The sequence below is a fragment of the Antrostomus carolinensis genome, unplaced genomic scaffold (assembly GCF_000700745.2).
Source record: "Antrostomus carolinensis isolate BGI_N321 unplaced genomic scaffold, ASM70074v2 scaffold1546, whole genome shotgun sequence".
In the NCBI taxonomy this organism is placed as follows: domain Eukaryota; kingdom Metazoa; phylum Chordata; class Aves; order Caprimulgiformes; family Caprimulgidae; genus Antrostomus; species Antrostomus carolinensis.
Genome location: NW_010319648.1, coordinates 327 through 12415, shown reverse-complemented (window position 1 = coordinate 12415; position 12089 = coordinate 327). Strand labels below are relative to the sequence as shown.

Here is a 12089-nt window from a genome sequence, read left to right as displayed (position 1 = left end):
CAGTTTCACTCAGTTGGAAGACCACTGAAATAAATAAAAATAGCAAGGAAGAGTGCCAGGCAAGGACACCTGGTTAATTGCTACTTACTCTAATTATTCATTCCCAGGAGGCAGGAATATGAAATCTGACTAGTAACTGCTAAGAAAGAAAATAACACTAAGAAATTAGCATTCAATACAAAAGAGACTGACTTCGGACAGTAATCTACTTAATTACTTGAGGTTAAACATTTCATAAGGACACTGTTCTTTATACTTACTCAGTTGCAGCTACTTTTTGCAGTTTTTCCCTTTTCTTTGCAGACCAGTTGAGATCACCACCTGCAACAGAAGTCATATGTACTTTGAAACCTTTAAAATCACTCTTTTTATCTATCTTTGATATCATACATCACCACAGAAGTTCTCAGAGCACCTGACAAAAGAAATCTGTGGAGTAATTTTACACAATTAGGTTGCCCAAGTTAGTTGTAGATGCCCCCTCCCTGGAAGTGTTTAAGGCCAGGCTGGATGAGGCTTTGAGCAACCTGGTCTAGTGGAAGGTGTCCCTGCTGATGGCAAGGGGTGTTGGGACTAGATGATCTTTAAGGTCCCTTCCAATCCTAACCATTCTATGAAAAGTAGAAACTGAGGTAAAGAGAAAGAGCAACGTGTTCATAATCATCCAAGCAAGCAAAATCAGGATCCAAACTGAGCTCTCCAGCCTCAGTTATACATGAAATAACAATGAAGTTTCTCTACAACTCACCATAACATCCCATAAAACTAAAGGAAGTGGAAGCAACTTTGAAAGAAATAAGTTAATATCCCTTCCAGATCTTTCAGTAGTTACTGCTTGAAAAAAAGGAGTTGAGAAAGAACACTGCTACTTGAAGGAAAGTCTACAGAATTAAGTTTTTATATTTGTAGATACATATATAATCAAGTTTGATAGGCAGTGCAGGAAAAGCTGCAGAATATCCTACATATTTGTTCAAGTGAGCTGAAGCAGTAGGTACCACTGCCCTGCTGATGAGATTTGACAGCACAGCAAGGTTCAGGGAATTATACATTACAGAATCTACAATTATGATATTAGAAGGACAGGCCTCATCAAGAGATGCTCCTGGTACCAAGGCCATGGGCTACAGCACCTGACACAGGACACTACACCACCACCTGTAAACAGTTCAGCTTGGTAACTTCAAGAATTACAATAAAAACAAGTATCTGAAGCTGAAAAACTGAGAAGCTGAAAACATTTACTTACCTGTGAGGTGATTCACAAAATACAGCATGACTACAGCTATTAGTGACACTAAAAAAAAAAAGGGAACAGTTTTAGCTGACCATAAATTTACAACAATGACAGAACAGCAGCTTTAACATACAACCAAACAATAACTAAGATTTTTCATGGTAAGTTCTTCACTGTGAGGGTGGTGAGACACTGGAACAGGTTGCCCAGAGAAGCTGTGGCTGCTCCTCCCTGGAAGTGTTGAAGGCCAGGTTGGATGAGGCTTTGAGCAACCTGGTCTAGTGGAAGGTGTCCCTGCTGCTGGCAGGGGGGTTGGGACTGGATGAGCTTGAAGGTCCCTTCCAACCCAAACCATTCTCTGATTCATGGTAGCTGTAACTGAGAGGAGATTTTCACCAGCAGCATCTCTTAATTGCTTTTGAAAATTCCACTCTGCTCATAAGTAGAGTGTGGTAACTCAGAAAAAGGTTATTTTAGTTTTAGCTATATTAATAACAGCTCTCAAACACAGCCTTTAATAGTATCATTCACCTACCCCTTTCACTCTGTTTTTTTTCAAAACACTGAAACTACTTAGACTAAATCACTTCAAGAAAGCCACAAAACATTTCAAGAGGTTTGAGTCACTTTCAACATTGCCCTGGTTGAAAACTAACTGAAAGAAAGGAGTTATTTATGGGAATTATTAAGAAAAAAAAGCCTAACAAAGCTTCCTGAATGTACAGAATTCATTTTTAATACTTACAGCAAACACAAGCACTGAAGAAGACTTCAAGAAACAAGTATCCTCTTGTGTCCAGAATCATCCCAGCTGCTATAGCAATAATTGCCAGACCGAGATTCTGGATAGACTGCATACTAACACAGAAACAAAGGGTTAGCACTGCCTAGAAATTCAGTTTTAAAAGAAACATCATCAGTTACACTGAACAAACAATGAGATTAACCTCTCTCTATTTGTTATGACATATGACAGAGTTGTGACTCAACATTTTTGCACAAGTTTCTGTGTTTCTGTTACCACACATCCACATCCTGAAACAACACGAGACTTTCCTGCTAGACTGAACTTGGAAGGATTATTCACCATTAATGTGTTAGAACTTGGCAGGATGAGTAACAATTAACGTGTTAGAACTGCTTGATACTCAGAGGTTCAATAGTATCACAACAAGGTCTCTGTGGAACAGCACAGACAGATTTAAGTACTTACAAGCCATAAGCAGTTCCCAGCTGGTGTTCTGGAACAACAAAGGCCACCATGGGCCACAGGGCACAGGCAAGCAATGAGTAGGCCACTCCTAGCAAGCACTGGTGAAATAAATCAGAAGAAGTAAGCAGATGTCAGATGAGAGGCATTTTTGCTGTAAACTTCTAATAAATGAACATATTGGTTTTCCCTTTCTCCCAAAAAAAAGAGCTAAAGTAATACATTTTGCATATTGTTCTAAATAAACATGCACATTTGGAGGCAAAAAGAACTTTTTCCAGCAGTGCCCCACAAACTAAACTATCTAATTAGCATTGTAAAGAGCCTGACTTCAATACCCAGAGGAAAATATCAATGCTGCAACTCACTAGAAAAATACCTGAAGAACAAAGACCCTAATTTTAAACCCTGATACATTAGTGAGTACCATATTTAAGCCTAGGAAGGGGAAATCAGTACTGAAGATTTTTATTCATTTATTTTTATATTCATTCACTTTACTATTTTTATCAGTGTCAAATACAGCACGTTAGAGACAGTTTAAGTAATAGTAATAAGCTTCAAAACTACACCAAAAGAACAAGTTTTAGGAGAAAAGCAAGCACCTAGGCACAGTGATCTAGTAATAGCTCGTGTAAGGAGTGTCCACGAAGGAGGAGAGCAGATCTCTGCAACAGAGCACCACCAAATGCAGATACTGTGATGAATTAATGCCTGAAGGGACAAGGAATCACCACTCCATACAGCTCTCTGGTCTAATCTCATCCTTCCTAAGAAGCTGGACACCCTTTTGCACTATAAAACTATAGAATTACTGCTACAAACAGTAGCAGTCAATCTTTTCCACCTCAAAATACACACACATAACTACTGCCTCCCTCCACCAAACACCAAAACCTAAGTGTTATCTTTAGGCTGCAGACAGCTCACCTTAGTTTTACTCTATTTATGCATTCTTTGCTTTTTCACCATCTTTAGTTTTAAACTCAGTTTCATATTCTTCTTAAAATCAGGGATAACAAATGAGGTTTGTTTTGGTTTTGAGGACTACCTAAACAATCAGCAGGCAGTGGCAACTTATGCAGAATAATTCATCATCAACTCCCTTTCTTATTTTATCATATTTAGCTATAAGTCTCAGAGAATGAGTTACCATTGCAATCCAGGGGTTCCAGAAGGTAAAAGCCAACATAATATGAGAAGCAAGTGTAGTTATCACAGCACATAAAACCCAGATGATGTTCTTTCCAAGTTTATCCACCAAGAGTCCAAAGACTGGGGACATGGGTGCTGATATGATATACACAATACTACAAAAGAATAAAAATAAGAGAATGGAACACTATCTAGCCATGGACAGCTTTAAACAACACAAGTGTCTCCAGATAAACTGGAGATAGAGATAACTATATATCCTTGTTAGCTGTGGGGCCATAAGAAAACCACACCAAAAAAAATGGCAAACAATAGACTTAAAATTCCCAAAAGTTCTGAGGACATTTGACATCCAAGGAAACAGTGACATACTCAGAGTTCTTGAAATCATACACCAACAAGTCTTTTGCTGTTGTTGTTGGGTTGGTTCGTTTGGGTTTTTTGCCACATCACAAATTCATCTTCAAACTAGGAAAATTTAGTTCATTTAGTGCTGCTATTAAACTGTTTCTATCACTCCGAAGGGAATCACCAAATACTAAAATAACACTTCAGGCAGAGCCTTTTCTTGCTGATTCCTCAATGTGAACACCCAAGACATTTTTATTTAAACAAATACCCACACCCACCTCCCAATTATTCCTTGGGCCATGTGAAATCTGTTCACTTAAATGCAAGTCACCACCTGTAACAACAGATTCCAAACTGCCTCCCACAGGGTGAGAGCCCAAGATACATAAACCCCCTAGAACACAGAAGTAGCACATTTGCTTGTTAAATCAGCTACAATATACCTGTTAATTGCACTTGCTTCTTGAGATGAGAATTTGAACTTCTCAATAAAGAAAACCCTAAAGAAAAAAAAAAATTAGAAAAATACACACTTGTGTCATATGAATTAAAAAGTAAGCTAGATAAAGTAAAGACACAACAATCTAGCTCACAGGAAACTTTTAAATATTGCCATATAGCTTTGACATAAACATCCCCTCACACATCCTAATTTATAAAGCATTTAGGAGCTTATTATCAGACTCTACAAATTTTGTTCTAAGGAGTATTCAAATTACACTTTGGGGAAAACATCCAAAGTACATAACCTACATGTAACCCAATAATAATACATGAGCAATGAGCACAGGGTAAGAGACCAAAGTGAGAATTTTTAGAATTACATGCACAAGAAAAAAATAGGCATCTACATCTCTGATTGTAAGGTCTCTCCAAGTCACCTCAGACTTTTCCATCTCATTCAACATAAAACATCCATTGAGCTCAAGAGATCTATTTCTCATTCCAAGTATATTCAAAACCCACTTGATTGAGCTATCAGATCAAGTCATGTGGCTCAAAAAAGAAAATGGCTTTAAACTGGAAGAGGGGAGATGGAGATGAGATGTGAGGAGGAAATTCTTTGGTGTGAGGGTGGTGAGACAGTGTCCCAGGTTGTCCAGAGAAGCTGTGGCTGCTCCTCCCTGGAAGTGTTTAAGGCCAGGCTGGATGAGGCTTTGAGCAACCTGGTCTAGTGGAAGGTGTCCCTGCTGCTGGCAGGGGGGTTGGATCTGGATGAGCTTTAAGGTCCCTTCCAACCCAAACCAGTTCGGGATTCCAAGTGAATGTTTCAACTCGATACACACCAAAGCCAGCACAGTCAGAGAACTTCGGCCCAAACTTGTTACTACATTTAAGCTTCCACCTCACACTCCTGTCAATAGTTTATTAATATGGAAGGAATTCTAGATGACAACTGCCCGCAGCTTTCCACACCAAAATTCATGCCATGCTTTAAATCTTTATCAAGATTTTATCAGGAAATGAAGCATGCATTATGCTTTTGAGTTCTAACAACTCAGTCTATGCTAAGCAACAGTATTTCCCACAAAGCTCAGCAGAAAAAGAAACTAGAAGAGTTTTTTAATCTGTATCATAAGTATAGCAAATAATGCCTCAGAAGAAATGACCAGCCACAGCAGACTTGCTGGGAGACCAGTGGTTCCATAACCATTATTAGCTAAACATTAGCCTGCACCTTTCCCTTTGTGAGGAGCTAGTTAAAACCCTCACCAAATTCAAGGGGAGTACGTATGTGAGACACTTACTTTCCAAGTCCAATGAAAGGAAAAACCGCTGCATAGTAACAGACACAGATGACAAATATAAGCCACAAGGACAAAGAGAAGTCCTTCACATCAGTTAGCTTAATCACTTCACCTGGAGCGGGGCAAGAGACAGTGTTGTTTCAGTCAGCATAAGCATATCCAGAATTCACCCGCACTGAATAAACATGAAGGTGGTCACAAGTCACTACTGAAGCACATATTCCTGCCACTATCTACTCTCTTGTTTAAAGCTTACACAGTGAGAGTTGGTTAAGAATATACAAGTCCTAAATCAACAGTGCCAAAGTCAAGAACAAACCATCTCTCCCACATTAAGCTGGATGTACAACTTCTCTAAAGCCTCTGACAGTCTTATGCAGAATTAAATACAAAACACTTTTCATTGAAAAATGTTTAACCAGCTAGCAAAATCCATGCCTGACGCCTGGATTTTATACATATATATATATATAAAAAACATATATATAACATATATAGAGAGAGTATATATAACATATATATATATATAGAGAGAGAGTATATATAACATATATATATGTTATATACACTCTTATTTGGATCTCTAATTTCATTTATTTTTAATTGGTCTAAGTTCTCCCACAAGGAAAACTCGAAACACCACACATTGATGGAGAAGAGCTGCAGGTTTCTGCACACCTATTAAAGGAAGTAAGACCAATTCCATCTCTCCCACATTAAGCTGGATGTACAACTTCTCTAAAGCCTCTGACAGTCTTATGCAGAATTAAATACAAAACACTTTTCATTGAAAAATGTTTAACCAGCTAGCAAAATCCATGCCTGAAGCCTGGATTGTATATATATATATATCACATATATATATGTTATATATACTCCTATTTGGATCTCAAATTCCTTTTAGTTTTAATTGCTCTAAGTTCTCCCACAAGGAAAACTCAAAACACCACACATTGATGGAGAAGAGCTGCATGTTTTGGCACACCTATTAAAGGAAATAAGACCAATTGCAACAAAGTGCCAATGGCAAAGGCACTGATCAAATTGGTGTGAACTGGGAGGCTCTCTACGTGCTTTATAAATAAAGCAGATGACAGTGCATCTGCCTGTAAATTGGTGTTTAAAACTGGAAAGCTTCCTACTGATATAAAAATGAATTAAAAATTATTATGAAAGCTATAACTGTGAAAAAGATGTTAAGGAGCAGCCACTGAATTACCTAAAACACAAACCTGCACAGTGCACACAGTAACTGGAAGGGTCTGCTCCAGAATGAAGCCCAAGGCAGGTTCAGCCACAGCACTCACCCGTTTTCCCTTGCTCTTTACAAAGGAGTTTCTCTGCTCTCTTGTCCAGATAAGCGAGGATTAATGCACAGGCCAGCGAAAATAGACATGTTACCCCACCTGCAAGAAGGCAATGTGACATGTTTAGTTGTTGACTCAAGTAGTAATTTGGCTTTTAAGCACAACTAGTGTAGTGGAACATTATATAACTAACACAAACTAGGTTTAACACCAGCTTGTCTTGCTTATAAGACTCAACAGCTGTACAATTCAAAGATTAAGATGTAAATACTGAAGCCTGCCACATGAGAGACTGAAGTACAGATATGTAGCTACATTTATTTTATTTAAAACATTACCACCACTCCCACTCAGCACAGACAAGCTCCTTATCTGTACCCCATAATAACAGGAACAAAGCCTGAGCCTTCTTACCAACACCAGAGCCTTAATACCCATGGCTCTGAAGGCAAGGAACACAGATCCAAAGGTGGCTGAAATGTCACTTTTACACATCAGAACTACATGCAAGCTTTGACATGATACCCTTCAGAAAACTTTTCAAGTCTGTCCTTTACTCCAAGTATGTTAAATGTTTCATTTCCATAAGATACAAACTTGAATTTGGCAACCAGAAAAAAATCACACATGGTTTTATCAGTAATCAAACACTCTGCACAAGAATATTAGCCATTGATAGAAACAGTATTTGAATTGCTCTTCCTGGTCTCAAATATATCTGTCCTACTTTCAGGTTAGTAAGAAATCATTAACATGTATGCATGCTGTTCAAATTCAGAAGCCTACAACAGCAGGTGACATCAATTCAAAATATTACTGACCTATCATGAGAGTTAACCCAAGAGTACTGGGACCAGTATAACCCAGAAGATCTCGAACTCTAGAGTATATCCATCCCATGATATTCATGTTCACTGTGCTCCCCTAGGCAGAACAGACTCATGTGAAGAATAATGTATTTCACAATTATCTGAATTAAAAAGGAACGTTAAGCAGACTGAACAGTGTTTAAAACAAACAGGTAAGATGCTACACAGGGAACATAAACCACCTGCAACAATGATAAAATTCCTCCTTGCTGGTTTGGTCAGTGTCTGTAACAAATTAACCACTGCAACAACAATATACCCTCACAAACTGAAATTTTATACAACTCTTAACAGTGTTTCACTGGAGACGTGAGAAGTGACATAAAATCTACATCATACATTGCAACAGCTCATAAACTGAGTTGAATCTAAAACCACATTAAAGCAAACAGGATTCTCACCTCACAGGCATCAGGAAGCATTTTTTTTTTCCCCTTCTCCCCTAGAGAAGGGATCCAGGGCTGTAACCCCAAGGCTAACCACCACTAACTCCAGTTCAGCTGAGCCAAGGACACTGCTAATGAGCAGCAGCCTGAACATCAACCCAGACCCAGCTGACTCTCTTTTACTCAGGTAAATACCTGCAGTGGTTTAAGATATCACAGGCTGCTGAAGAGGACCTCTAAGAAGAGAGGCAGGTCTCCACTCTCTTCATCCACAGCCTGGTGTAGCAGTGTAAACCCACCTCCAGCAGCAGTTTAAGTGATTATATCAAACCAAAATGGCACAGCTGAGAGATGCAGTCACCCAGTTCCCATCGGAACCAGCAACAGAGACAAAACCATTTTACACCAGCAGAGCAGGACGGGGTTTCTCAAAGCAGCCATCCCAACTCATTTATCAGAGCCTGCATTTAGTCCCCAAACCACAAGCTACATTCAGTTAAGGTAACATTTTATGATATGCCAAGAATCAATTAGTCAAGGAAATGCAGCACTCTGACTGTCCCACCCAGTGATCTGTGCTGATAACACCACCAGGCTGCTTTAGAAGTTTGACAGGTTCCAAGAAATCTTAGCTCATTTCCTTGTGTATCCTTTGTCTATTCACTAAAAGTCTTTTAACATTTTAAATTTCAATTTCACATCCACTTTTAACTAAAACTCCCTAGGGAGCATTAGAAATGGTGTTCTCCTCTTTGTCTCACTGCCAAGACAAGCCACACACCTTAAAAAAATTGATGAATTAAAGCTCTACAGTTTTACACTTACAATTCTGGCCATGCTCAGCTGTAATCCAAACACAAGGTTTAACTCCTTGCCTTTAAACCAACTGACTGCATACGTGTTTTGTGCCACAGCTAAGGACTCTCCACCTATTCTAAAAAAAAAAAAGGAAGGAAAGCACAAAAGGAAACACATTAATTGCAACATGCAAAGCAACAAGGAAGCAGTTCCTCAGTTACTGGCAATACTAAGGTGACCGTATTTCAGATAAATTTAGCTGTGTACAGGCAGATCTAATGTGTATATGCTAGGCAATGGAAGTCTTGAAGACAATTCACAAGATGATTGCAGGGTCTTAAGAATAATTAGGAGTACCAAGTGTTTTAAGTAGTCTGACAGCAATTATAATTGCCCTTGGTGACTGACAGAAATTAAATCGATAGGCAGCAGCTTCTCCTTTCTCTTCTGCATTGAAGAAGCAAGTGGTATAGATCCTGACCCAAATGAAACCAAAAGCAGGCTTTGGTCAGTGTCCGTAACACTGGAATCAGAATTTAATGGAGTCATCTGCTCCATCCCCAGCAGAGCTGATCAGATTTTCTGCATTGAAGAAGCAAGTGGTATAGATCCTGATCCAAATGAAACCAAAAGCAGGCATCTTACTTGGAATCAGAATTTAATGGAGTCAACTGCTCCATCCCCAGTAGAGCTGATTAGATTTTTTAACACCTCCATGCTGTGGCACATTCAGAACTCAGAGGTATTTTCGTCTGACATTTACTCTTTTTTTGCCACAGTAGGAGCCCTGTTGTATTTGTTGTTGCTAAGAATTCTTTTTAATCAAGAAAGTAAGAATCAAGAGAAAAGGAAGACTAGCACAGTTTTATCAGCTTACTGAGTCTTTATTTGAGTAGTTTCATGATTTCTGAATTCAGTAGACAGGTTTTCCAAATGAACAATAAGACCTGGAAAGTCCTATTTTCTGTTTTCTAACTTTACATTGGACTGGGAATGCGACTGAAGATCTTGCATGCCTCAACCATGGATACCTCAACCAGGGACACCAGAATGATGCGAGGGCTGGAGCAGCTCTGCTGTGAGGACAGGCTGAGAGAGTTGGGGCTGTTCAGCCTGGAGAAGAGAAGGCTCCGGGGAGATCTTAGAGCGGCCTCCCAGTACCTGAAGGGGCTACAAGAAAGCTGGGGAAGGACTTTTCATAAGGGCAGTTAATGACAAAACAAGGGGAAATGGGTTTAAGCTGAAAGAGGGGAGGTTTAGATGAGATATTAGGAAGAAGTTCTTCACTGTGAGGGTGGTCAGACACTGGAACAGGTTGGCCAGAGAAGCTGTGGCTGCTCCTCCCTGGAAGTGTTGAAGGCCAGGTTGGATGAGGCTTTGAGCAACCTGGTCTAGTGGAAGGTGTCCCTGCTGCTGGCAGGGGGGTTGGAACTGGATGAGCTTGAAGGTCCCTTCCAATCCAAACCATTCTATGATTCTATGAACTTTGCTGATGTCCCAAAATCCAATAATCTTGTCTCTTGACTATAAACAGGGTAGCAGTTTTGTAGGACACAGAAAGCAGGTTCTTACCTCAGAGAGCATATATATACATGCTTCTAGACTTACCCAAATACAAATCTGCCCACATCCATCAGCCAGAAAGCGTTAAGCAGTGCTCCCAAAGCAAAAATCACCTGCCAGGTAAACATTTAGGAAAAAAATTATAATCTTATATTTGAAGTAAGGAACAAACTAGAACCATTTCAAAACAGAAACAAAAATGTTTTTCCCTTCCCAGACCTGCAGAAATACTTCACTCGCATTTCCCACTCCTATCTTTGTGCCTTTGCTCCCTCTGCATCAGCCTGCTGGCTACACAATACTCAACCTGGCCCACCCTGAAACTGCACTCAGAAAACACCTCCAGAGGCTCAAGTCATGCTTCACCTTTATCCTCAAACCCTACCCAAATACACCTACATCAAATGGATTGCACATCAAATGGATACAACATCTAGTTCCTTCACATTCTTACTTCCCTCATCTTTCAAGGTCCTCAGTTCCCAGTTATCCCACCTGCTCCCAACTACCCCAATAAAATTCAGCTGTTCTCCCCTTTCACCTCTCTTCACTTGCCTACTCCCATCTCAAATATCACTACTCCACAAGGAACCATTTGGGCTTTTTTTCCCCCCACCCCCAGCTGAGAAGCTTCAGTCACAGATCATCCTTCTCCCTCTCATTTGCACTTACCTGCCCGACACAAACAAAAACACTAAATATTATAGTGCCAAACCTGTAAGAAAAATAAAATCACTTAATACATAGACTCCTCTTTCCTATAAAACACTGTTAGTCCTACAGCAAGGAAACATGGGGAGGTTGATAAATAAAAGCTCTCAGGAATAAATGCTACAGCTTGACAATTTCCTTAAAAAAAATTAAAAAGTACAAACTGACATTTTTTTAAGCCACTTTATTGAAGCCATAAAGGGAAGGAAGCTCATTTATACCAGTGAGGAAACTCACAGATTATGTGAAAATAAAATTGAAAAAGCTTTCTATGATAAAGCCCATAGTTCACAAGCACTTTATGTCTACCATCCACTGAAAGTGAGTGACACTAACATCACACTCACCGTATTCCAAACACTCTGTCTATCAGAAAACCTCCAAAGAAGCAAAGAACCACATTGGGCCAGGAATACCAGGCATAGAGTGCCATGAACTGAGCTGTGTTCACCTTCATATCCTACAGAAAGGAGGGAATGAAAAAAAGGAATTACTCCTCAAGTAATCAGAGAGGAATAGAATAAGTATCCAGGCAGAACTACTTTGAAACAAGTAGACTTTCTGACCTGGCCCCTGCCTGTACCCCCCTGGCCCCTGTGACCCCAGTCCTGCCCCAGGCAGACACTCACCCGTTGAACCTGTGTCTGGAGTGCTGCTGGGTTGTCGTAGCAGAAGTAGCTGCCTGCAAGGAGAAGACAACGCCTCAGAGCTCAGCCCCAGCACCCCAGGCCCCCCACATCCTGGCGTCCCCACA

The 12089-nt window shown here is 39.9% G+C and overlaps 1 protein-coding gene across 2 annotated transcripts; it reads right to left on the bottom strand.

Moving 5' to 3' along the window:
* Positions 1 to 256: 256 nt before the first annotated feature.
* On the bottom strand, positions 257 to 12027 carry MFSD1 (major facilitator superfamily domain containing 1). Of its 2 annotated transcripts, none has more exons than XM_010169307.1 (14): positions 11965 to 12027; positions 11683 to 11795; positions 11297 to 11339; positions 10670 to 10737; positions 9089 to 9197; positions 7830 to 7932; positions 7009 to 7107; positions 5702 to 5813; positions 4397 to 4453; positions 3601 to 3757; positions 2451 to 2548; positions 1983 to 2095; positions 1250 to 1297; positions 257 to 321 (listed from the first exon to the last, which is right to left on the bottom strand). In XM_010169307.1, exons 2-14 carry the CDS (start codon positions 11790 to 11792, stop codon positions 257 to 259), a joined length of 1182 nt encoding a protein of 393 aa, XP_010167609.1. In that variant the 5' UTR covers positions 11793 to 11795; positions 11965 to 12027. The 2 variants fall into 2 exon arrangements, with proteins under 2 accessions (XP_010167609.1, XP_010167608.1); XM_010169306.1 differs by having other exon boundaries at positions 11752 to 11795; positions 11965 to 12012.
* Positions 12028 to 12089: the final 62 nt, after the last annotated feature.

Bases quoted from the DNA above. Each gene is read 5' to 3' on its own strand.
- MFSD1 (XM_010169307.1), bottom strand. From the start codon at position 11,792: ATGAAGGTGAACACAGCTCAGTTCATGGCACTCTATGCCTGGTATTCC. The intron at 2,096-2,450 runs GTAAGTACTTAA...TTTCTGTGTTAG, and splicing joins CTGGGAACTGCTTATGGCTT to TATGCAGTCTATCCAGAATC. The intron at 1,298-1,982 runs GTAAGTATTAAA...TTTTTTTTTTAG, and splicing joins CTTCAGTGCTTGTGTTTGCT to TGTCACTAATAGCTGTAGTC.